We start from the raw sequence: 27,612 nt of genomic DNA on the forward strand, positions 1-27,612 counted from the left end.
AATAAACAGCACAACAGAAGATAATCAACCAGTAAATATACCACCCATCATTAAACTTAGTTAAATTTAGTTAAAATGGTTTCTTTAGCCAAATTGTCTGCACATTTAATATCCATCAACTTTGAATTTCCATCCAGCCCATTCTGATTTTACAGTTTTTGTTACAAGGTAGTTTATTATACAAACTAAAAGAGCTCAATCATGCTGAAAACAATCCCACCCATTGTTAAAACATCTCTATAAAGATTAAAGACATGACTGTGTGCATATACTTTGATCAAGGGAGTGACTCCAAAATAAACAAGATCAAGTCCAGAGCAATCACAGAACTCAAGACACCATCAACCTTTAAAATGGGATAGTTTATTGAGTCATAACATGCCAACCAAGAGTACCAACTATGCTAGCCCCATTTGGCTGTGTTCAGACCATATCCCTCTAACCTTTCCTGTCGAAGTACTTTTTAAATGTCACTAATGTACCTAACTGCCTCAACCACTTCCTCCAGCAGCTCATTCCACACACTGACCACCCTTTCCATAAAAAGTAACTCCAAGTTCCTATTAAACCTCTGCCCTCTAGATTTTGATTCCCTTGGGGAAAAAGAACCCCACCTAGCAAGCACACCATCTTGGCCCCTTAGCTTATATACCACTACAAGATCATGCCCCATTTTTTTTTCTACAAACCAATTCAGTTTTATCTTGCCAAAATGCACCGTCTCACACTTAACCAAATTAAACTCCATTTGTCATTCATTGGCCCACATACCAAGCTGATCAATATCCCTCTAAATACTCACAAAATATGCACTGTTAACAGCATCTATTTTAGCATCATTTGCAAATTTACTAACCATTATCTTGTACATTCTCAAACAACTCGTGTCAGTTCTTCCTGCAAAGCACATGTACATTAACTTTACACCTGAATATCCAAGGAATGCCAACAAGCCATGAATGAACAACAGTGTAATATCAATAAACAAAAACACATTGGATATAGCAAAGTCCATGGCCCCAACAACACTCCAGCAATAGCACTGAAGGCTTGTGCTCCAAAACTTGCCACATTCTGGCTAAGCTGAACTCGGTACATCATCAGCCTCTGCCAGGCAATCTGGAACATTATGATAAAACACAGGAGCAGAATTAGGCCATTTGGTCCATTGTGACTGTTCTACCATTCCATAATGGATGATATTTTATCCCTCTGACCACATTCACCTGTCTAATCTATCATTTTTGAGTTTGCTGATGACACCACTGTTGTGGGCCATAAGGGCGATGATGAATCAGAATATAGGAGGGAGATTGAAAATTTGGCTCAGTAGTGTCAACCTAACAACCTCTCACTCATTGTCAGCAGGACCAAGGAACTTATTGCAGATTTCAAGAGAGAAACCAATGGTCCTTGAGGCAGTCCTCTTTGGAGGATCAGAGATAGAGAGGGTTAGCAACTTTAAATTCCTGGGTGTTACTATTTCAGAAGACCTGTCATGTAAATATAATTGTGAAGAAAGCACAGCAACATCTCTACTTTCATAGGAGTCTGCGGAAAATTGGCACATTATCAGAAACTGGTAAACTTCGATAGATGTGTAGTGAAGAGTACATTGACTGGCTGCATCACAGCCTGATACGGATACACCAATGCTATTGAACGAAAAATCTTCCAAAAGGTAGTGGATTTGGCCCAGTACATCACAGCTAAAGTCCTCCCAACCACTGAGCACATCTACATGAAACACTGTCAAAGGAAAGCAACATTCATCAGAGATCCTCACCACCCAGGTCAAGCTCTTTTCTTCCCTGCTGCCATCAAGGTACAGGAGCCTCAGGACTCACACCACCAGGTTCAGGAACAGTTACTACCCCTCAACCATCAAGCTCTTGAATAAAAGGGGATAACTACACTCACTTGTCCCATCACTGAGATATTCCCACAACTAATGATCTCACTTTAAGGACTCTTTACCTCATGTTCTCATTATTTATTGCTATTTATTTATATTTGCTTTTACACAGTTTGTTGTCTTCTGCACTCTGGTTGATCTTTCATTGGTCCTGTTATAGTTACTAGTCTATAGACTTGCTGAGTATGCCTGCAGGAAAAATGAATCTTAGGGTTGCAGGTGGTGACATACATGTTGCCTGAAACGGAAATGTACTTTGTAATCAAGAACCAATCAAGCTCCGCCTTAAATACACCCAAATGACTTGGCCTCCGTTGTTGTCTGTGGCAATGAACTCCAGATTCACCATCCTCTGGCAAAGACATACCTCCACCTCTGTTCCAAAAGGACATACTTCTATTCCAAGGTTGTGCAATCTGGTCCTCGACTCCCTAACTATAGCAAACAACACCCTCTCCATGTCCACTTTATCTAAGCCTTTCAAAACTCGAAAGGTTTCAATGAGATTTCCCCCTCCCCATTGTTAAAACTCCAAGTACAGGCTCAGAGCTAAACACTCCTCATATGCAAACCTTTTCATTCCCAGGACCATTCTCCTGAACTTCCTCTGGACCCTCTCCAATGCCAGCACAACTTTTCTTAGATAAGGGGACCAAGACTGCTCACAATACTCCAAGTGAGGCCCCGCCAGTGATTTTTTTTTAAGCAGCATTACATCCTTGCCTTTTATCCCCGCTCGATCAGTATCAATAGAAATAATGGATAATGCTATCAAGCAATACTTGCTTAGCAATAACCTGCTCCCAGAATCTCAGTTTGAGCTTCTGACATCATTCCAAACATGGACAAAATAAATGAACTCAAGAGCCAAACACTCATGGTATACAAAAAGTTCAAGATTGTCAGGGGGCAGAAATGAGTGTAGCTGCTATTACTAGGGAGAAAATGCTTGGGAAGCTGAAAGGTCTGAAGTTAGATAAGTGGAAAGTATTCTATTTCTCCACAGAATTTACTTATTGCATGTGACAAAGTAGGCCAGTCAGCATGGTTTCCTTAAAGGGAAATCTTGCCTGACATTTCTGTTGGAACTGAAGAAATAACAAGCAGATAAACAAAGTATCAGTGGATTTTTCTTTTGAAAACCAGAACATAAAATAGTATGAATCCCCCTGTATGACTAAACTGGAATCAATGGGAATCATAGGTTCATGAATGACTTTAAAAGTAATGAAGTGCAGAATGACTGGGATTCTGCACTTCTCAGTCACTTTTAAAGTCATACATGAACTTGGGATTCCTATTGAATCCAGTTTAGTCAGAATTCATTGACACCATATTTTAGTGATACCAAGCACCTTAGTAATAACAAAGCTGAGTGACAAAGAGCTGAAAATGATGGAATGCAACAGGAAAGTAAAAGATCAAATAGAGGGAGGTGGAGAGGGCAGATGGGAGCAGTAAGGAAAGGGAACCAGTGGGAAGAGTGCATGGGTGATGATAAGAGAGTGGAGGAGCAGAAAGAAGCAAGACAATAGGAGCTGGATAGATCAAAAGTGAGGAAAGGGACGGGGGAGCAGTTACTGGAATTTAGAGTATTCAGTGCCTATACCAACAAGTCGCACACTACCCAGGTGGAATACAAGAATCGTTCCTCTAGCTTACATTAAGCCACATCTATGCCTTAGAGGCAGCCAAGGGAAGACAAGTTGGTGTAAGAATAGGGAGGGGATTTAAAATGGCCAACTAAGAGATCTCAACAGCCACAGCGGCTGGAATACAGCACTGATAAAGCAGTCTGGATCTTGTCTCACTGATGTAGAAGCACATCGAAGCACCAGAAGGTCTGTTTTGGTTACTGAATGGTGGTGAAAGAGTAGTTGCAGATATAGGGAGAATCCTAAGGGAGGGAAGAAAATGGAGAGTCAGGGACTGATTGCTGCAGAAAGGGGTGGACGCTGAATGCGTAAGCTGTTAGAGAGATATGCAAGGGTCAGGGAAGCTCTATCCCTGTGGGGAGGTGGGGATGGGTATGTTAAGATTTTTGGTGCAAGAAGATGTGGGAACAGGACCCTAGTTTCCATAAAATGCAAGCAGCTCGAATGCCTTGGAGTGAAGGCCACATCGAAAACAAATGCAGCAGCAATAAGGAGCTGAGAAAAAGAAAGTGCATCCTTACAAGTGATGGGGTGGGAATATGTGTACTCTGGATGAATGTGGAATCAATGAGTCTGCAGATAATCTATCTCCTCAGATGGAGGCAGATCAAGAAAGGGGAGAGCAGAGGCAGGGATGGACCGAGTAAAGTTGAGGGCACAGTGGAAGTTGGCAGTGCAGTGCAGTTGATGAAAATGCCAAATTTCACACAGGTGAAAAAGCAGATGATGGAGAAGAGCAAGAGTGAGGGAGCAATGTCCAAATCAGTTTGGATCATGGATTGCTCCACTTTAACAGGTGTAGCTGGGGCCATGTGAATGCCCATGGTTAAACCTTTAGTTTGGAGACAATGGAGGAGCCAAAAGAGAGAAGGAAGAGGAAGTAGAAACAATTAGATCTGTGTTTCAGAATGACAGAGCTCCAAAGACTTCCTGATGGGGCACAGAAGTGTCTGACAACTGAACATCCGTGGTGAAAATAAGGTGGGGGTGGGGGTGGGGGGGGGAAGGGAAAGAGGGAGGTTAAGGAAATTGAAATTTCTTGAAATGGAGGAAACCAAGTGTGCTGTCATAGATGTAGATGGGAAGGGACTGGATTTGTTTGCAATAAGTTTCTGTTGATCTCTGCTCTAATCACAATGAAATTCTACAACGAAGATCAACTAAAGCTATTTTTCACAGAATACAAGGAAGATATCCTCTCATTTCACTGCTAAATACATTCAAACCTTTAGGTTACAATTATTCATACCTTACTGTGTAACATTTGAAGATTCATAAAACAGAAAAGATCTCCAATATAATTTATATTGTTTTCCATGCTTTAATTCTTCTCACTTTTCCATTCTATTGACTTCAATTTCATTAATTTCTCCTCTTTACAAGGTAAAACAGTACACACTGCACTAGCTACAAGGATTTCAGAAAATATTCCAATTATTTTGCTGAGTAGTGCAAATAAAGTACAGACAATTCCTGTATTAAGATAAGTTGTGTTACAGGAATTGCATGTACAAGCTTCACTAATCATTACCCAAGTTTTGAGATATGGAATAAAATACACCCATGGAATTTATGTGAAATGAAAACAAATTAACAATTTGTTTCTTTCTGCCTTCATTTCTTGCCATATGCACATTGTACATAAAAACATGATACAGCCTATTTTCTAGGAACAGTCCCCTTCCTCCCCACCCATAAAGTAGATATCACCTGAAATTTCCTGCGAGTCAAAAATTATTCAAACTGTACTCACAAAGGTGCAAGGTATTGCTTTGTTTCCACTTTGGTTTTTAATTCCTCTTCAATATCAGATTCCCCACCAGAACTGCTCTCCGTAACATCAGAATCGAAAGCATTCTCACTGAATCGCAGCTTTGAGTCAGAACTTGAAATAAACTTTTCAAGCCCCTTAGTCATTGAACTGCTCTTAAAGACATTTTCCAATGTTTCTGAAGCACTCTTGTCCCCTTTCCAAGAAATGGAACCAGATTTATTGCCATAAACTATATTATTTTGTTGAGACACATCCTGGCGCTTCAAGCAATTCAAAGGTGAAAGATGATGTAGAGTTTTTTCTACAAATCCTCCTAGTTGCTGCTGGACATGACGCTCAACCTGTTTCACTTGAACAACTTCCAGTCTCTTTCTAAGTCTGTAGGCTCTTCTTCTAATTTCACTTTGTCTGGTCTGAGCCAGTGAAGTCCTTCTGTGAACCTCAGTATCCAGAATCTTAAAGGTGTCAATCTTGGACTCTGATGTATGTAAATCCTCATCAATAGTACTCAAATGTCTAGGTTTTCTTGATTCCCCAGCCACATCCTCTCCTGTTATTTTACTAGACATAATACATGCCAATTTACTGAAATCTTCATGTTGAATGGATCCAGACTTTTGCCCAGTCTTTATAACATTCAAATCATAAACTGAATGTGGATTGCCAGCAGATTTCTTGGCTAAGCCATTAACCGCTGGTTCTGGGGAAGGGGACAGTGATGGATAACTGCTACCTGCATTCATTGTTTTAATAAGTTTAGGAGAAAATTCCACAGCCACCTGACCATCAATTATATCTGACCCAAGCACACTAGCTTCCAGTAAAGAATGGGACAGGACAGTATGAGACTTTATAATTCCGTGCTTGCTTAAAGATCCTTGAAGTTTCACAGATTCTGGTGTTGGTGGTGGACGAGATCCTCCATCAAAGCAGCAACGTGGTGACAGCACCTCCTTCCTGGAGTTATTGCGAAAATCTAGACTATGGTCCTCTGCAAAAGACTTCCTTATGGCTCCGTTATTAATGGAGTTGCTGTTGTCAGTGTCAGTTGTGCCTGAGGGAGACAGGGATGAGGATGGTGTCGCAAGTTTGAACCTATGGTGAGCTTCGGTTGCTGCTTCTGTGAGAGCGGGCGCCATCGCAGCCATGCAGCGCTGAGACACAGACACACTGGCCTCTCCAACCTCTGAGGCCAGCTCCACTCCTCTCTTCCAGCACTAGCCTGAAAGGAAAAAATAAACAACTTAAAACCCAATTTCAAAACAGATGATGTGGTGCGAGTTATGGCAATCTAATCATTTTCATACACCTGGCCTGGATTTAATTCTTTACAATTCTAAATAGCTTATATTTAAATTGCCTACACAAAAAGCACTGGGATGGACTGCTTGAGTTAACAAATTATCCCACTGACATTGGTAAACACAAGACAATCACTGATTTCTTGCAAGGTCAACCAGCATAAATATTTCAAATTTCAGTCTTCAGTTTTTACAACAGAACCAAGTCATAACATGGTACAGCACAGAAAAAGGCCCAGTGGCCCAACTCATCTATACTGACCCAAACACATTCTGAACTCGACCCATTTGTCTGTGTTTGGTTCATATACTTGTAAACCTTTCCTATCCATGAACCTGGCCAAATTACTTTCAAATGCTGTAAATGCACCTACCACTCCCTTTGCCATCATGTTCCATATATACCAAGTACTTTATGGAAAAACTTGCTTCAGGTTTCCTTTAAATCTATGCCCCTTATGATTTGAAAAGTTCCAGGTTACTCCTCAGCATCCTCTACTTTAGGAAAAAGCCCAAGCAGATCCCGTCTTCTTGTAATTCAAGCTCTCTAATCCTTGCGATCATATTCTCCCTTTTCCATGGCAATCACATCTGCACACAATACGCACATGTAAATTTATTAAAGTACTTTCATGTTACCGTACACTACCCAAAGTCAATGCTCTGCTCAAAAAATACAAGCATGACACTTTCTTCACTACCATGCCAACTTGTATCACCATTTTCAGAGAAACATGTACCTGCACCCTGGAATCTATTGAACACTACTGAAGAGGTTCAATCTTATTTGCTCTGTCATGTGGCATGGAAACTTGCTCTGCAGCTCACCAAGTCCATGTCTACCATCAAGTACCTATTTTGCAATTGTATTCCCTCTATTTCCTCCTCAGATTTTACCCACCATCAATAGGCTAGGGTCAATTTACAGTGGCCAATTACCTCACAACCTGCATGTCCTTGGGATGCGGTGGGGGAGCGTTGGAATCAGAACACCCGAAGGAAATCCACATCCTCACAGGGCGGACTTGAAAACTACTGATAGCACCAGAATTTGAGACTGAAGCAGGCCACTGCAGCTTCGAGGTAGCAGCTGCACTTGTTGCACCACAGCAGCACTTTAAGGTGTCTCTGAGAAGCCCCTTAACATTGAGAATGACTTCTGTCTACTCATCTTCCGCCCCCCCCCCCCAAATAACTTCTGATGCACTTAAATTAGGCCATATGTGGGAACTGCAGACCCTTCTACAGACAAGGGAAGTGGTGGGTCATTTGTAAGGTGGTGCCCTAAAGGCTCTCAAACTATCCCACATGTGTCTCCATTTTGAGTTCTCATAAGCCAGAAGCTCTCATGACTAAGAATAATACATTTAATCAGGGAAAATCTTTCAATCATTTTCTTTGTTAGCCTGGCAGTGTTAACATGGCAAAGAATGGAACAGAGTGACATTTCATAGAGTGTGGTATCGGACTTCAAATATTATGGCCTGTCCAGTATAACCAAATAAAAGTGTCCAAGAACTCAATCTTGGAAACTCAGAGCCTCCTGGGAATTATAGGGCACTGGAAACACAAAAGAAACACTGTTCCCTTTAAATATCACATGGACAAATAGGGTTGAGTGAAGGCAGATTGAACAATGGCTTCAAAATTGCTCAATTCAATAAATAAATCAAGCCCATAAAACATGCACATGAATTCATCAAAAACTCTAAAAAAAAACACACTAATCTGTAAGTGGACAGCATTATGACAAAATATCTATAATTAACCAAGAAAGCAAACAATCCATCAATAGCTTCAGCTAGTTTGACATAAAAATTCTAGACTGGCTCACTAATCATTTGTGGAAGTAACAAAGAGGTAGCAAAAAGAAATTAAACAGGTCTGAAGTATTCCTGAGGGTAAAATTTCTGCATAATTCAAACATCCCAAAGTATTGTCAATGCACACAAGCACAGCAACTACTCTGCATTGAAAGTGCCAGGAAGTTTTTGCTAGCAACAGTCAAGAGCAACTTATGTAACAACTTAGACAAGAATTTGTATCTATGTAACCAGGACTTGAAGACCCAAATTCTTGGGAAAGGTTGAATAGGTTAGGAAGTTATTCCCTAGAGTGGAGGAGTACGAGGGAAGATTTGATAGAGGTATACAAAATATTGAGGGGCATAGATAGGGTAAATGCAAGCAGGCTTTTTCCACTGAAATTGGGTAAGATGGAAACTAGAAGTACAGTAATGGGTTACGGGTGAAAAGTGAAATGTTTAAGGTGAACCTGAGGAGAAACATGTTAACTGATGGTGGTGAGTATGTGGAATGAGCTGCCAGCAGAAGTGGTGGGTTCTGGTTTGTTTTCAACATTTAAGAGAAATTTGGATAGGTACATGGATGGGAGGGGTATAGAGGGCTATGATCCAGAAGCAGCTCGATGGGACTAGGAAGATTAATAATTTGGCATGGACAAGTTGGGCTGAAGGGCCTGATTCTGCGCTATAGTTTTCAATGATGGGACTAATTAATCTGATAATACTACACAAAAATGTCAATTTATGTTTAAATGCAAACCAGAGTTCAAAGCTACACCTGAATCAACCCAACCCATTGTGCTCTTCTGAACCAAGTAACTAAATTCTACATTCCAAACCCAATTGAGATATAGTATCAACTTCATTTTACTATCACAATGAAGTTCATCCAATCAAATGTTATTTAACTTCTCAAAACTGGCCTGCTTCAGACACGACCTGTGTTGAATCGTGCCCTATCTTCAGCCTCTGGCTTCCCGAAGTTAACAATTTTGTACTTTGCAAACACTAAGCTCCTCCCCTCAGATGAACTTGCTCAAAAGTACTTCAACTCTTTGGAAGACAGCTTTATTGTGCAGAGCAGAAAAGCACAGCAAATTGAACAAGTGAAGATTTGAAACAAAATGGACAACAAAAAAAAAACTGCGCAAGAAGCAAAGATGTCAGAGCATCTTCTGTTTGTAATTTAGAGTGATTTTCAAAGCTAGAGCTGCATTACTCCACAAGGCAGAACCCTTGAGGTACAATAGCAGATACTCTGACAGATCAGAAAATGAGTTTTGGATTCAGTTTCATAATACTGGTTCATTGCTCCATGTACAGTATAAGCTTTATTTGGATGCTATCCAGACTGATCATTCCTTATGTAATTACATTGAGATAATAAAAAGAAAAACAGATTGCAGGATACAGTGAAAGTGCCAGTGGACAAATAAAGTGAAAGGACCTTGATAAGGTAAACTGGGAGATCAAGAGCCTAAGAAGTCTATTCAAGAGTCTGACAGCAATGTCCCCAATTCTGTTGGCAGGTGCTCGAACTTTTTCTGTGTTTGCCTGGCAGGAAAGGAGAGAAGAGACAGGAGGACTGGAGTGGGAGGGGTCTTTGATTATGTTGGCTGCTTTCCCAAGGCAGCAAGATGTCTAAATGGAGTCAATGAAAAGGAAAGTGCTTTGCATGATGGACTAGACTGTGTTAACAGCTCTGCAATTTCTTGGGCAGAGTAGTTGCCATACCAAATGCACAAATATAGCAGATCAGAAGAAAAAATCTAGACAGGTGGCCCTGCATTACAGTTGCTCAGGTTACAGAAATATTTCCTTACAGAATTCACAAATCACCACTTAGTAATGACTTAAGGAATAAAATTTATTCAGAGACATTGTGAATAAATATGTCAATGCTTTTTTAACTTGTATTCCTTGATAAACACTTAGATGACATCCTCATGTTGTGGAAAATTGTGATACAGCCCATCTCCTCAGAACACAACCCCATAACACTGGGGTCATCTGTATTGTGAATTACAATTATCAATACAATCAATTGTGAAATATAATTGTCAGACTGCAAGATGTTGCAAAATAGATACTGAAGGAAAAAGAAAATGCCTTCTCCCCTCCCCCCCCCCCCCCCACCCAGAGTGCTGAGAATGTTGGTAGCCTGCATTGATTAGTATGGAGTCAAAAACCAAATTCAGGGTCCAGAAACTTTGGAAGAACTGATGGCAAGAGGAATAAGCTGAGGGAGAGCAGAGTATTACTGCTTCCTTGCTTCCCCCCCCCCACCCCCACACACACAAATATTCCACTACAAAGTGTGCTGGTTCTCAATATCCATTAACACTTTCTTGATCCATAAAGCTAAAAGGTGTGGAATGAATACTGAAGTGTATAGCATTAGATTGATGACAACTGTCCAGAAGAGGATGGAACAGAATTGGGCCATTTGGCTCATTGAGTCTGCTCTGCAATTTTATTATGGCTGATCTCTTTCCCTCCCAGCTCCATCTCCTGCCTTTCATGCCTAGCTAATCAAGAACCTAATATACCTAATGACTTAGCCCCTGTTAACTGTCAAGGGTAGTGCTGCAAGTAATATGAAATAATAAGTTTCAGGAGCTCGATAGGTCCTTAGCTTTGCAGTATTAATTTATGGTATTAAGTTCTGCCAATAGAGATATGCCCTGTCCAGTATCCAAAGCAAAACATGCAGATGCCAAGAAAAAGAAATGTTTCAAGTCATACAGCTGAGAAACAGGCCCTTTAGCCCGATTTGCTCATTCCCATCTAAGCTCGTGCCATTTACCCATCATGGCCAATATCCCTCACCTTTCCTGTCTATGCACCTGTCAAATGTCGATTTGTCTTGCTAGCCTCTTGTACCAATGCAACATAACATCCCAACTTCCACATTCAATGCCCTGAATGACGAAGGTCACTGTGCCTAAGGCCTCCTTCACCACCTGTGACACCACTTTCAGAGCCATGTACTTGTACTCCTAGATCCCTCTGCCCTACAACACTCCCCAGATCCCGTTTACTGTGAAAATTTTGTACCCATTTGCCATCCTTAGCCCACTTTCCTAACTGATTAAGTTTCCTGTCTATTCTGATAAGCTTTAAAGGCACCACCTACTTTGGTGTCATCTGCAAACTTACTAATTACGCCTTGTACCTTTTCATCTAGATTGATATAGATGACAAATGTAATGTGCCAATGCTGACCCTGAGGAATGTTGAGTCACAGGTCTCCAATTTGCAAAACAATCTGCCACTATTACCCTCTGCTATCCATCATCAAGCTCTTCTCGTATGTTCAGTTCATGAGTTCTCTTGGATTGCATGCAACCTAACCTTCCAAAGCTGCCTGCCATGCAAAACCTTATCAAATGGCTTACTGAAATACAAAAAGATCCCTGTTATCATTGAATTTTTGTTTGAGGTCAATCAAACCTGAGAGACATGATCTCCCAGTCATGCTGTGTATCCCTAATCAACCCATCTTTCCAGATATATGTATTAATTATCCTCCAGAATTTTCTCCAGTAACTTCCCTACCACATATTAGGCTTACTGGTTGACAGGTCCCAGGTTTTTGTTTGCAGCCCTCAAACAGAAGTCCATTAGCCCTCCCATCTTCTGGCACTTCAGTCGTCATTAATGATGATGCACATAACTCAGCCAGGGCTCCTGCAATTTACTCTCCAGCTTGCCAGTGTTATTACATCTACCTGATCAGGCCCTGGAGATTTATCTATCTTCACATGTTTTAAGACAGCCAATGCCACATTTGCTGTGATGTGGATTATTTCTGACATCCCAAAGGAAGTCAAAAACATAAAAGCCAATGAGAGGGCATATAATAGAGCCAAAAAAATTGGGAAGTTGGATTGGGAGGCTTTTAAAATCAAAAGGCAACTAAAAAAGCCCTGAGGGAAAAGATGGAATATGAAGGTAAGCTAGCCAATAATATAAAAGACACCAAAATCCTTTTTTCAGAAAGGGAGGTAAGAGTAGATATCAGACGGCTGGAGAGGTAGTAATGGGGGACAAGGAAATGTCAGATAAACTAAATAAGTATTTTGTATCCGTCTTCACTGTGGAAAACACTAGCAGTATGCAGTAAGTTCAAGATTGTCAGGGGGCAGAAATGAATGCAGCTGCTATTACTAAGGGGAAGGTCTGAAGGTAAATAAAATCACCCAGATTAGATGGACTCCATCCCAGGGTTCTGAAAGAGGTAGCTGAAGAGATCGTGGATGCACTAGTCGTGATCTTTCAAGAATCACCCAATTCTGATATGGTTCTGGAGGACTAGAAAATTGCAAATGTCACTCCACTCTTTAAGGAGGGAGGAAGGCAAAGGACAGGACATTATAGGCCATTTAGCCTGACCTCAGTGGTTGAGAAAATAGTGAAGTTGATTGTTAAGGATGATGTCTTGGGGCACTTTGAGACACAGGCAAAATAGGCCAAAGCAAGTATGGTCTCCTTAAGGGAAAAGCTTGCCTGACAAATATAGAAACAGAAAACCTACAGCACAATACAGGCCCTTCGGCCCACAAAGCTGTGCTGAACATGTCCTTACCTTAGAAATTACCGAGGGCTACCCATAGCTTTCTATTTTTCTCAGCTCCATGTACCTGTCCAGGAGTCTGTTAAAAGATCATATCCACCTCCACCACCATCGGTGGTGGGTGCAGATGCTTTTTTTTTGCCGGTGGGGGGGAGGGGATTATAGCTTGCTGACACACATGAGAGGGAGAGGAGCTGGGAGGGGGGGACTTTGGGGTTCTAACATTTTAACTGTCATTCATTCTTCGGGGGCACTCCTCTGTTTTCGTGAGTCTCTTAAAAGACCCTATCATTTCCGCCTCCGGCAGCCCATTCCATGCACTCACCACTCTCTGCGTAAAAAACTTACCCCTAACATCTCCTCTGTACCTACTTCCAACCACCTTAAAACTGTGCCCTCTCATGTTAGCCATTTCAGCCCGGGAAAAAGCCTCTGACTACCCACATGATCAATGCCTCTCATCTTATACACATCTATCAGGTTACCTCTCATCCTCCGTCACTCCAAGCAGAAAAGGCCAAGTTCAATCAAACTATTCTCATCAGGCATGCTCCCCAATCCAGGCAACATCCTTGTAAATCTCCTCTGCACCCTTTCTATGGCTTCCACATCCTTCCTGTAGTGAGGTGACCAGAACTGAGCACAGTACTCCAAGTGGGCTCTGACCAGGGCCCTATATAGCTGCAACATTACCTCTCAGCTCCTAAACTTAACCCCATGACTGATGAAGGCCAATGCACTGTATGCTTTAACCACAGAGTCAACCTGTGCAGCAACTTTGAGCGTCCAATAAACTGAGACCCCAAGATCCCTCTGATCCTCCACGCTGCCAAGAGTCTTACCATTAATACTATATTCTGCCATCATATTTGACCGACCAAAATGAAACACCTCACACTTATCTGGGTTGAACTCCATCTGCCACTTCTCAGCCCAGTTTTGCATCCGATCAATGTATACTCTGACAGCCTTCCAGACTATCCACAGCACCTCCAACCTTTACTAACCCATCCTTCCACTTCTTCATCCAGGTCATTTATAAAATTCACAAAGAGTAGTGGTCCCAGGACAGATCACTGAGGCACACCAATGGTGACCAACCTCCATGCAGATATGTTGGAATTAATTGAGGAAATAACAAGCAAGAATCGGTGGATGTTGTGTCCCTGGATTTTCAGAAGACCTCTGACAAGGTGTCACACATGAAGCAGCTTAACAAAAGCCAATGGTATTACAGGAATGATACTAGCATGGATATAGAGGATTGGCTGATCAGCAGGTAAAGAAAGGGAACAAAGGGAGCCATTTCTGGTTGGCTGCCAGTGATTAGTGGTGTTCCAAAGGGGTGTTGGGACTACCTTTTAGGTTGTATGCCAATGATTTGGATGACAGAATTGGTGGCCTGTGGTAAAGTTTGCTGACGATATGCAGATAAATATGACTTAGATTAGGAGAATCAGAAATGAATTGGCAAGTGGAATACAATGTCGGGAAGTATATGCTCATACACTTTGCTAGACAGAATAAAGGCATAGACTATTTTCCAAATGGGCAGAAAATTCACAAATCTGAGATGCAAAGTAACTTAGGAGCCTGTGTGCATGACACCCTAAAGGTTAACTTATAGGTTAAATCGATGGTGAGGAAGCACTCATTTCAAGAGAATGGAATATACAAGCAAAGCTGTAATGCTGAGGCTTTATAATGTACTGGTGAGGCCTTACTTGGAGTATTGTGAGCAGTTTTGGGCCCCTTATCTCAGAAAGGAAGTGCTGAAACTGGAGAGGGTACAGAGAAGGTTCATGAAAATGAAAGGATCATTGTATGACGATTTGATAGCTCTGAACCTATACTTGCTGGAGTTTAGAAGAATTTGGGGGGAGGGGTCACCACACTGAAACCTACCGATGTCGAAAGGCCAAGATAGAGTTGACATGCAGAGGATGTTTCCTACAGTTTGGGGGGGGGGGGTTTCCTAGATCCAAAGGGCACAGCCTCAGAATAGAGGAATATCCATTTAAAATGGAGATGAGGAGATATTTCTTTAGCCAGGTGGTGAACCTGTGGAATTTGTTGCCACAGGCAGCTGTGGAGGCAAGATCACTGGGTATACTTAAGGCAGAAGTGGATAGGTTCTTGATTAGTCAGGGCATGAAAAGATGAGGGGAGAAGGCAGGAGGTTGGGGCTGAGAAGGAAAATAAATTAGCCAAGATAAAATGGTGAAACAGATCCAATGGATCAAATGGCCTAAGCTCCCATCTCTAATGGTCCTAATTTTGTTTTTTTTTTGTTTAAATGCACATCATGAACAGGTGAAAATGCAAAGTGCAGTACTTAAACTGTAGTTGTGTGAGATATTCAATTTGAATTACTGAACTCATTTTTCATTTATACTTGAGGTATATGAATGAGAAAAAGAATGCTGTGAAGTGTCCTGGTGGTCAAGTATCACACCAATCAGATAATTGAACTGAATTAGAATATTAAACATATTTAATGATAGCAGGCTCAAAGTATGAATACCTAATCCTATTTCTGCTCGTCATAGCTGAGCCCCAATTGTGCCCTCAGCTGATATTCAATGATGGCTTTGAAAGGAAGCCATCTTGCATTTTTCTTCTTTGATCCTGCAACTCAGTGAACACAGCAAAGTACAGTCCATACAATTAGTTGACAGTACCTTGCGGATAAAAATCAGGGCCCCTTTTCTCCTTTGCTAAAGTTATCTGGGGGAAGTTTTCATCTGGATGGTTGTGGACTAAACTAAGCAGTACTAATTTCATGGTGTTTTAACATCATTCTCACCAAGCTGAATCATGAAACACTGAAGTCCTCAGCAGTGGTCTTTCTCACCTCAAAAAAGTTAAATAAGAAAACAGCATCAGTAACATATTTAGAGTTGGCATTGTGGGCAGAAGGACTGTTTTCTGTTGTACTGATCTGTTAATACAAATTATGAATGCAAAGTTAAAGGCAAGAAATCAGATTTCTCATGTTAAATGGATTCTTAGGATGACAACAGGTATTTTTTTATTATCAATCAGCACAAGAGAACAGAGACATCTACAGCACATTAACCTACTCTAGAAACTGCCTAGAATTTCCCTAGCACATAGCCCTCTAATTTTTCTCAGTTCCATGTACCCATGCAAAAGTCTTAAAAGACCCAACTGTATCTGTTTTCAACCCCATCACTGGCAGTGCATTTCACATACCTACCACAACACTCTGCGAAAAACTTACCCCTGCCATCCCCACAGCACCTACTCCCAAGCACCTTAAAACTATATGCCCCCTCACGTTAGCCATTTCAGCTCTGGGAAAAAGCCTCTGGCTATCCACATGATCAATGTCTTTATCTGCATCTAAGGATGACAGGAGCATGCTGTCAAGCCAAAGTTGCTGATGAAACAAAGGCAGGCAAGACAAGAGAAATCAAGATATTGAATGGATATGAACAGACTAAATCAGTGGGCAAGAGACTAGATCGAGTATAATATTGGGAAATGAGTTTTTCTTCTTTGGAAGGAAGAATGAAAAATGTTTTATTTTAACATAGTGAGACAAATTACTGCAGTACAAAGGAATCTAGGAAAGCTAGGACAGGAAATAAAGGTTAGCATCTTGCTATAATGAATTAATTTATTGTATTGTTGGCCTTCATTGCAGATTCATATACAAGCTTTGATGCAACTTGAAGCATGGAAAAGACAGCAACTGAAACACTGCAAACATTTATGGATGTGCTTGCAGTGAGGCTACAGCAGAAAACATTCACAATGTTGATTACCATTATGAAATAACTTATCTATGGAGAAAGGATTGAAGTACTAAAAGATAAAAGATCTTTTAAAAACATTTAAGATTCTGGTGGGAAATTTACAGGGTCAATGTCAACAGCATACGTCCAATTGTGGGATTATCAGGACAGCTTCAGAGGAAAGGGATGTCCATTTATGTCAGAGTGGTTGAGAAATTTCCTGGCATTCACAATCACTGATGTCTGTGGAGGTCATCATGAATATATTTATTATCAAGACCAATACAACAGCATCATTTTATATGGCAAGAAGTGGAAAAGTGAGAGTGGGCAGTTTTAACCATGCTCTTAATACAATCCAATCAGCCCAACTCACTTTTCTTAATATCACCTGTCTTTATGTTCAAGTTGTCACATGGTTAGGATTACATACTTGCAATGCGTTTCAACCACCATCAGCCCAAAACCCAGTTTAAAACCAAAGCAAGATCAAACTGTTAGCTCACTACATTACATCCGAACATTTAAAGGAGGAAACCTGAACACAGGTGACATAAGAATCAAGCTCCCTTCCAGAACAATTGGGCCAACCTATGCAACTAATAGAAAAATAACAGAACCATATCTATATTAAACAAGAGTGTACCCAAAGCATCAGATAAGAATCTGCACAAAATTCACTGCAGCATCTCTAGCTGAAACAGGCAAAGTTTAATTTAATTTTAAATAATCACCATTTTATTTGTGGTGCCTTACACACACTGGTGGGTCTTCATCAGACACTGATGTCCGATAAGTTTTGGTAGCAACCTTCCCCCAAGCACCAACATTCCCTTTTCATGGAATGCATCAGCACACAATCTGCAGACATCTTCACACACAATTCATTGATATCAATCACAAATTCCAAATCTGGCCTTGCTCTGTGCAAAACATTTAATTAAAAATAATAACCCCAAAGGACCAACTTCAACTAATGATTACAGCAATATCACCATTTCAAAATGATCAGTTAGCAGAAAGTATTCTATTTCTCCACAAAATTTACTTATGGCTAATTGTTTACTCAAATTCCCGTGATCTAAATTTGACATTAAAAAGTAGGGCAAAAAACAGTACTTGTGGTTCGGTTAATCATTTCAGCCAAAACAATGAACTGAAGTTCCCTAGAGCCAGTCTAGAAGTGGTCTCAAGAGACATTTCTTTCACAACTAGGAAAAAATATTTCAAGCAATATAAAACAAGGATGGAAGATTAATAGGAACAAAATTAAAGGTTGAACCAAGATTCACACTTATGAAGCTTTGGCTATACTCAACAAATTCAAACAAGAGACCATAGCAGCTGAGAAACTCCAACATGTTTGTATGATATATTCATTCACTTTTAAATGTATTTAATAGAAATCCGAAAATGACCAGAAAATAATCGAAATGGACAAGGCTATTTGCTTCAGACCATCAGCATAAGCTGAAGAAAGGGTGGCACTCGAAAACGGATAACGAATTTCTGAAATCTGGGGAGGCCTGAACCATTATCACAAGTTTCCATGCAACTAAAATATTAACCAAACTACAAACAGCACCCAAAACCCACTTTTTAAAAAGATATTTATTAAAATAAAGCTGCTACACGCTCAAACGTCAACTTCCTGTCTGAAGTCAGCCATTGGCAGCACCTAAACATAAATATAGGAGTTATAAGGAAATTTCAAGACTAAGCTTCACAGAAATGGTAATCATTGACGCCAGTCGACTCAACATTTGACTTGCTGTTTACCTTCAAATCGCAAGCTGAAGGCGCATTGTGAAGCCCTGTATAGATTTCACTGGATGTTTACTGAACAGGACGGGATGGAAGCACCACACGCTGCAGAATACGGGATTACTCTCGCGGGCAGCCAAGGGGGAGAGAGAAGTCTGCTTGCAGAGTACTTAACTACACGGGGAGTTGGAGCACACAAAGGAACCCACAAAAACGTTTTACTGATGACTACCAGACACCCCTGGGATAGGAGTAGTGAGCGGCGGACTCGGTCAGCACATGGTGCAAGGGCAGGGCACGGCACCACCCGAGTGCTTGGAGGTTTGGGACTCGGCGCCCATCACGTGCCAGCCCCACGGTATGTAACCGGCCGCAACAATGAGGCTGGCGATCGGCCCAACGTCCGGTTCCACTCGGCTCGCCAACTGCGCCACGGCGACGGAATGCGGGGTGGGGGCGGGACAGGAGGAGCGAGTCGGGCTCGGTGCCCGCCCGCCAACCGCACAAAGCGGCGCCACGTGAGGGCCCAATAGTCTGTCCGCCCCAGCCCACCCCCGTATCAGAGCCCCAAAGCGCGCCCACTCACCGCACGTGATGTGGCCCGGGCCCAGCCTGGGCCTCGGCCAAAACTGCCACCGCTTCACACACCTGCTGGTCCGACGCAACACCGAGAATGGCAGCGCGCTCGTCCTCGGCGCCGCCGGAAGCTCTTGCCCCGAATTTGAGTGCCCAACCCCCCCCCTGCCGCGCCAAGTCCACTACCCCCGGCAGGACGCTGCGAGAAGGCGGCTGCAGGCTTTCAACTTCCGCCCGACGGCGCCTTTCATTGACAGCAGCGCAGTAAGATGGCGGACGGGCCCAGCGCTGCTCGCTGACAGGGTGCAGCCTTTCCCCCGACAACAATGCAAGAGAGCCGCGGCAGCGCCGCATTGGCCTGCCCAACCACTGCGAGGCAGTAGAGAGCACGCGCCGCATCCGCCCGCCCCTATCCGTTACTCATTGCGCAATCGCGCATACATAACCTGTAATCCGACTACAGCTCCCGGCCACCTCCGCGGTTTGCGACGCCCATTGGCCGCAGCACTGCATGGCGCCATTCTGGGGTGGAGCCCGCCTGGCGCACTCCCCTCCTATCAGCACAGCAAAGACAGCGCAGTGTACAGCTGCGTTCCCAGGTTAAAAGCAAAACTTCACCCCTCTCCTTTGCTTCATCTATAAGGGGAAGTTTGTACCGGAAAGCGCCTACAAACAATCCCAACTCAATAACGTGATTTTATGAACCAAGATGGGAGGGGTGGGGGGCATTTCAGTCAGTGATTAAGTGGGCACAGGATTACACAGCTGCGAAACAAAATAATCAACATGAGATGTTAATTGTGTCTCTCAAGTCTCCTGTTTATATAAACCCATCGGATCCAGGTCGACAGAAGGATCCCTATTGCCCTCGATTTTGCTTTAGCTCCGGAATTTATTCTTCAACGTCAACTCTTTTTGCACCTATTATCACTAAGTTAACATTAAAGAATAATTTATGGTAGCCAAATTACCTACCGACACGTTGATATATTTCCAGCATGCGCTTTACTCATGTCTAAGTGCACGTAATTCGAGGCAGTGCAGTTGGCTCTGCTTCCTCTTTCAGAGGAGGAATCCATACCAGTCTGACCCATATGTTACTCCAGATTCGCCAAACTGGTTGACTTTTAAATGTCCTTGAAACGGAGGAGCAAGCCTGCCTTTGCTGTTTACTCATATAAGGAATATAATCAGCCCAATCAACCAATTTTGCTAATTCTGATATGACAACATTGCTCCCAGCACAATTAATCTGGCTAAATCTCTACACAAACATCAGGGGACCAATGTTGCAAGAATTGCCTCACTGGCTGTGTGTCAGCTTCTCACTGTCATTCTTACAGAAATATACCTTACAGACAATATGCCATCACAATCCTACAGGCAGGATTGAATCACTAATAGGTACAGTGTGGTCAATAGTTCAAATTGTTATTCAACCCTATACAACCCAGAACAAAATAGAATAGCACTCCTCCGCGGTCAAGGTGCAAAATACAGTACAGGCAGTCACACACAGCACAGCACAAAAACTCACAATAGCACAGTCACAAAAATGATATTAATCATAGCTAACAAATCAGATTAAAGCTCTGCAATACTGCCACATATAGTTGTGAACTGTGGTGAGCAATTAAGCAAATTACATCCCTATCCTCAAAAATGGCACAAAGTGCAAAAGGTAATGTTGAAGCCTGTGTAACCATGTTCACCCAGAAATATCAAATGAATTCCTCAAGTTTCTTTGTGAAATCCCAAGCCTCACAAAATCAGTCTTCAACCAATTTGATTTGCAAGGCAATATCAAAAAATGGCTGAGCTCATTGGATACAGTTTCAACCGACTGGACTGGAAAACACCCCAGTTATCGAAATGAATATCTCTGCTTCAGAGCAGGTAGTGCCTCCAGCCAAGCTGTTCCAGTGCAATTACAGCACTGAAATCTACTTGACAATGTGCAACATTACCTCGTTTTATCGAGCAGGACAAATCCAATCTGCCTAATAATTCTGCTCTCAATCATCAGCAAAGTGGTGGAAGCCAACAGCCACAGTGATATCAAGCAGCACTTACTAACCAAAGCCTTGTTTTCATTTCATAATTTCCCTGAATTTACACACACAGTCCTGGTCCAAATGTTGACTAGAAGCTCAACTGGACGAGCCAAATAATGACAGTACAGTGACAACAGGTCAGACGTTGGGCAATCTTACCTTCCTATTGCCCAAAGCTAGTTCCAGCAATGGCCCATTGGGGTGTAGCCCTGAGCCTCACACTTTAACACTGCTTGAAATGACCTGCCCAACAATAGCAATCCAACATTACAAGATCACCAATGCAAGGTAATGTTTTAACCCAAAGTGCAAAGTTACCCACTTGTAAGCATTCAGAAGAAGGAGCAAAATGACTCAAATAAATCAGTGGAAGGCACTGTGGGGGGGTGTAAGTGCAGTCCAATCGACATTGATGAAATCAACTCATTTTTACTTCAAACAGTAACCACTTCATCCCAGAATGAGCCTTCTCTGAGTTGCCTCCACTCAATTATAGTCTCGTCATTAAGCTCCAATCATCCTTGCAATAAAAAAGGGCATTTCAACCAACATGACTGGAATTAAAAAGCAAAAGAACACAGATGCTCAAAACAGAAAAAGTGTGGAAAACGCACTGGAGTGCAGCTTCTGCCACCAGAATTTACAGTTTTGAAATCACGCAGTCCTTGCTCTGTTTTCAAACAATGGTACGACACAATTATGTCCTCAATCCTCTGGAACCACACTGTCACCAGTGGTGATTAAAACAATATGCTCTGCACTTTCTTCCCTTGTGTATTATTACCAGCATGGGATAATTCTCTGCGAGATGCTGAACTCTGTAATACATCCATGATGAGCATTTCTCCTGTCCCACTCATTCTCCTTAATTATCATATTAGCATCCTTACCCTTGTGAATACATCAATGAAGTAACCCACGTCCTCTGCTGCACATACACACACATTACTTGAAATTCCAATTATTTTCTCAGTTAATCCCATGTACTTTATGTAGTTTTAAAACATTATTGGATTTTCATTGATTTTATTTGAACATATTTTTTGCTGTCTCTCATTGCTTTCCTTATTTCTCTTTTAATTTCACTCTGACACTCTCTCCATGCTATCATCATTTTTGCTGAGTCATATGCCCACTGGGCAGGGTAGCCTTTTCAAGCATTACTTATCTGCATGCTTTAGCAATGAGAACAGACACCAAGTTTCATTGCATAAGAAAGGATAGAGACATTGGAGCCAATCTTAACTTCATACTGACCTTTCAACCCCACCCCTCCCCAATTCACCATGCAGGAAAGAGGTCATCAGATAGTATCGGCAATGATCTATCTTTTTCTGCTTCTTCTCCAAGGATGGTGGATCCAAAAATCCACAACCATGGGACCAAACTGGAGACTTACTGTATTATTGTATATTACTCAAAAACTTTCCTAACACTTATTTCATTTTTAACAGATTACACAGTAGTATAATAAATTTCCCAATGAACTTGGTAAGATTAAAGGGAGTAGGAAACACAAAAGCACTCTGGACCCCAGCTCCAGCTGCCAATTTACCCATGTTTGGATAGGTACATGGATAGTAGGGGTATGGAAAGCTGTGGTCCCGGTGCAGTTCGATGGGAGTAGGCTTTTTAAACGGTTTTGGCACGGACTGGGTGGGCTGATGGGCCTGTTTCTGTGCTGTACTTCCCTATGACTCTATGTTTCTGTGCCAAACCCTGCTCTGGCTGCACACTGGCTCACGGCCAAAGCTGAGTTTCAAGACCCCTTGAGCCACTCACAGCCTGGATCCATGGCTGAATTCTGAACTGAGTGTACCAGATGCAAATCATCAGGACTTTTGAACAATGAGATGCAATAAAGTTTTACCACATTTACAGCACAGAAGCAGAGTGGTGGTGAGGAGATATTTACAAAACACTCTGGAATTTCTCAGCTGGGTGCAAGGACAGATCTGGTTGGCAACAGGCAAAGCAGAAAGTACACTGGCTTTATAACTCTGCACAGAGTGCAAAGTCACAGAAGTCATGATGAATTGCTATAAAAACACTCAAAGAGCTAGAAATACAAGTGAATGGATTGTTTTTGGAAACCCAGAAAGGAACCTATGGGCCAAATGGCTGCCTTCCGCATCCACATTCAAATTGTTCCAGATCTCATCTTGTCTGCAAGTCAAAAATATTTCAATGGCTGAAGAACCCCTTTCACAATTTCAAGTACCTCTATCAGGGTCATTCCTCAAATCTTCTATTTTCAGGAGACAAATGTGCTGGGCTAAATACCTCTCAAATGGCTATTGTCCTCCAGATCAGTGTAATCACCTCAATGCATTGTTTACCTATTTAATTATTAATACTATTATCCTACTATTTTCTTAAATTACTCTTGCTTTTTATGAACTTGCAAAACACAGAATACAGGCCCTTCAGTCCATTGACGTCTATGCCAACCATAATAATCCCACGTGCATGGAAAATTGTGTTTACCCATCCACTTCTGTCTGCTCACATGATGGTCCAAGAGCCTCACAAGTATCACTATCATGCCTGCTTCTCCCATCTCTTCTGGCAGTGCATTGCAGACATCTACCTCTGTGTACAAACGTAAGAACAAAATTCGCCTTACAAATCTCCTTTAAACATTCCCATTCTCACCTTAAACTATGCCCTCTAGCATTTGATATTTCCACCCCGGAAAATAGACACTGTCTATGGCACTTACAATTTTATATACTTTTATCTGATCACCCCTCAGCCTCCAATGCTCAGAGAAAGTTTGTCCATCCCTTATAGCTAATGCTCTCTAATTCAAGGAGTACCCTGGTGCACCTTTCTGCAACCTCGCAAAGCCTCCGCATCCTTCCTACAATGCGACAACCTGAATTAAACACAATACTCCAAATGTCACAGTCATTTTGCATGGAAATAGGCCCTTCAGCCCAACTAATCCATACCAAGATTTTCTTCTAAGCACATCCATTTACCTGTATTTGACTCATATCCCACTGAAACTTACCTGTCCAGTTACCTTTTGAATGCTACTAATGCACCTGCCTCACTCACCACCCCTGACAATTCATTCCATAAACTAACTAGTCTCTGAGTTAAAAGAAAAGTTATTGCCCCTCAGGTTTCCATTAAACAAGTAGGCCAGTCTCTCAGCAAAGAAAACAAATGCCTTCTCAGAATGGAGATCAGCGGAACGGGTGGGGGAGGGGGAATTGATATTAAAACTCCTAAAACTGAAAAAGATGCCACCTCAGCACTGCAAGACTGCTTTGAAAGCACGGACAGGAGCATATTCAGGGAGGAGGCTACCTACGATCATCACCTCAAAATTGATGAATATGTGGGATTGGTGACTGGCTACATAGGAAAGTACATTGAGGATGTTACCATGATTAAACACTACACTGCCAAGGCAAACCAGAAACCATGGCTGACTGCAGAAATTTGTGCACAGCTTAGAGATCAGGATGCCATCTTCAGATCAGGTCAGCCAGAGCCATGCTCTCCCATGCCATCAGGAAGGGAAAGTGAGAGTACTCACAGAAAATTTGTACACCAGGATGTTGTTCATTGACTTCAGCTCAGCAGTTAACACCATCATCCCTCAGAGGCTGGTAGGTAAACTGTCCTCATTGGGATTCAACACCCCTCTCTGTAACTGGATCTTGGACTTCCTGACAGGAAGACCCCAATCAGTCTGAGTTGGCAGCAACATCTCAAGCTCCATCACATTGAATACTAATGCCCCCCTCACCCCCCCAGGGTTGTGTTCACCTTGCTGACTCACGACTGCTCTGCCAGATCCAGCTCAAACCACATCCAGTTAGCTGATGATATGAGTGTTTAGCCTCATCAGCAACGATGATGAGTCAGCAGAGAGGAGGTGGTGAGGTTTGTCAAATGGTGTGAGAACAACCACGCGAGTCTCAACGTGGAGAAGACAAAAGAGATGATCGTGGACTTCAGGGAGGCACAGGCCGACCACTCTCCATTGAACATCAATGGCTCTGGCGTGGAGAGAGTGAAGAGCACAAAGTTCCTTGGTGTACACATAACGGATGATCTAAACTGGACTCACAACATTTCCTCACTCGTCATGAAGGTACAGCAGCATCTACACTTTCAGAGAAGACTGAGGCATGCGAGGCTCCCTATCCCTATTCTAACAACTTTCCACACTAACACCCATGAGCAAGCAAATCTCAAGGTTGTATAATTTATACATTATTTGATAATAAAAGTCTTGAATACCATAGGAGTGTCCTGCCTGCCTGCATCATTGTGTGGTTTGGAAGCTGCAAGGCATTGGACCGCAACACCCTACAGAGGACAGTAAAAACCTCTGAGAGGATCACTGGGGTCTCCCTCTCCTGTGTTGGTGACATTTACCGAGAGTGTTGTACACAAAGGACCAAAGCATTGTTGAGGATCCCTGCCACCCATCCCATAATCTCTTTGACCCACTACCGTCAGGAAGGAGCTACAGGAGCATCAGGACTAGGACTGACAGACTGGGTAACAAGTCTTCCCTCAGGCTAATTAATACCCTGTCACCACTGAGGTCTCATCACAAGGTCAGTGTGCTGTTGACTGTGCTGTTTTCCTGTTCTGTGCTTTACTACATGCATTTTGCATTATATTTTATTAACTTATTTATAGTATAATATTTTGGTTTATGTGCTGTGTGTGATACATGTTGTGTGGGTACACTGTGGTTCAAAGGAACATTGCTTCGTTTGGTTGTATATATGTAAAGTCAGAAGACAATAAACTTTAAATTGTATACACGGTTTGGGGGCTTCCCATCCAACAAGGACCAGCTTTGTATTCCCGTAAGCAATGTTAATCCCTGGACGCTAGGGTAGATTTGAACTCATGTCCTGGCCCACTGGCCAGGAATTTTACCACATTCATCACCCAACAATAGCCCAGGACATTGCTGATTTTTATACGCCCCCACCTATAAAAAGAAGTAGGTGTTGGGCTTATCCACATCCCAGGTTGTGATAAAACAAGCATCAGCCCCAATCCCCTCCACCATCACAAATGCAATCTCATCTCACGAGATGGGTGTGATGATTGGTTGGCAAGTTCATTGTTGAATTGGTTAGTAAGTTGGATGTTGAGCAACTTTGATTGATAGGTTGGGGATTGGTGAATTAGTTGATTAGGGGCTGATAGATTTGTTTGTTTGTTTATTCTTTGGTGGATTGGTGGGGGTTGGAGGTTAATTTGACAATTGTTTTGTGAAGAGAGACAGTGTTCCATTTGGCCCTTTGTCGGACAGGTGGAGAGGTCAGGAAAGAGGCACTTCCAGGGGACATCTTCACCTTGTTGTTACTGTTACTGAGTGGGAATAATTCAGTTGACACACTTACTCCAAGCCACACGAACCCAATCCCATCATTCCTTGTTCCTCCAAATCTCTTCACTCACACAGGGTGCCCCCACAGAGAACCATCACCCTAGGTTGACCTGTGACTTCTCCTAATGGATCAACTAAGGAGGGGTTAGTTGTTGTCAATACTCATCTTGGCTGAGCTCATGAAAAGAGATTTGAATATAATCACAAAGCTGTTTGTGCATCCTGCTGTGCATACATTTCCCACAAGAATGATCATACCACAGGAGTGACTGCAACTTAATCCACTGAGTTCCTCCAGTGGTTTGGTTTTGTTGCAGAGGTTGATGGGATAGTTGGAACAGAGTATGGTATGCTTGCCTTTATTAGTTAAGGCATTAAGATCAAGAGCCAGGAAGTTATGTTGCCACTTTATAAAACTTTGGTTAGGCCACATCGAGAACACTGAATTTAATTTTCCTCACCCCATTATAGGAAGGATGTGGAGGCTATGGGAAGTTACAGAAGCAATTTACTCAGATACTGCCTTGAGCGTGTGTTATAAGTAGAGTCTGAACAAACTTCGGTTGTTTTCTTTGGAGTAGTGGAGGCTGAGGGGACAACTGATAGAAAGTTATAAAATTATGAAAGGCAGAGATAGGTAGACAGCCAGCACCTTTTTCCCAGGGTGTAAATGTTTAATACAAGAGGCATGCCTTTAAGGAGCAAGTTGGAATGTTCAACGGGATATGTAGGCAAAGATTTTTTTAATACACAGAATTATGGGTGCCTGGAAATGCATTGTTTGGGGTGGTGGTGGAGGCAGATATGGTACAGGCTCCTTGGCATGAGAATGTGCAGAGAATGGAAGCATATGGACGATGCCAAATGGTATGGCCAAAGAGATTAGTTTAATTAGACATAATTAGCTTAGTCAGTTTGGCACAGGATCGTAGGCCTATTACTGTGCTGCATTTTCTATATTCTAAATTTATTTTTTCTCACCTTAAGTAGGGCAATTAAATGTGGCCTTATCAGTTTTCTACAGCTGCAACATGACGTCAAATTTCTTACTCAATGCC

General features: G+C 42.2%; 1 protein-coding gene across 5 annotated transcripts in view; it reads right to left on the bottom strand.

Moving 5' to 3' along the window:
* The window catches only part of LOC132384586 (KAT8 regulatory NSL complex subunit 1-like), a 171,933-nt gene that overhangs the window by 126,531 nt on the left and 17,790 nt on the right, over window positions 1-27,612 (bottom strand). For 2 of the 5 annotated variants that reach the window (XM_059955803.1, XM_059955799.1), the window contains exons 1-2: window positions 19,137-19,276; window positions 5,324-6,566 (exon numbers count right to left, since the gene is read on the bottom strand). In XM_059955803.1, coding sequence (XP_059811786.1) covers window positions 5,324-6,492 — 1,169 coding nt within the window. In that variant the 5' untranslated portion in view covers window positions 6,493-6,566; window positions 19,137-19,276. Of the gene's footprint in view, window positions 1-5,323; window positions 6,567-19,136; window positions 19,291-27,612 lie in introns of those variants that run through there. The other 3 variants (XM_059955800.1, XM_059955801.1, XM_059955802.1) reach the window with 2 other exon arrangements.

Source organism: Hypanus sabinus, chromosome X1 (assembly GCF_030144855.1).
Source record: "Hypanus sabinus isolate sHypSab1 chromosome X1, sHypSab1.hap1, whole genome shotgun sequence".
NCBI classification, from domain to species: Eukaryota; Metazoa; Chordata; class Chondrichthyes; order Myliobatiformes; family Dasyatidae; genus Hypanus; species Hypanus sabinus.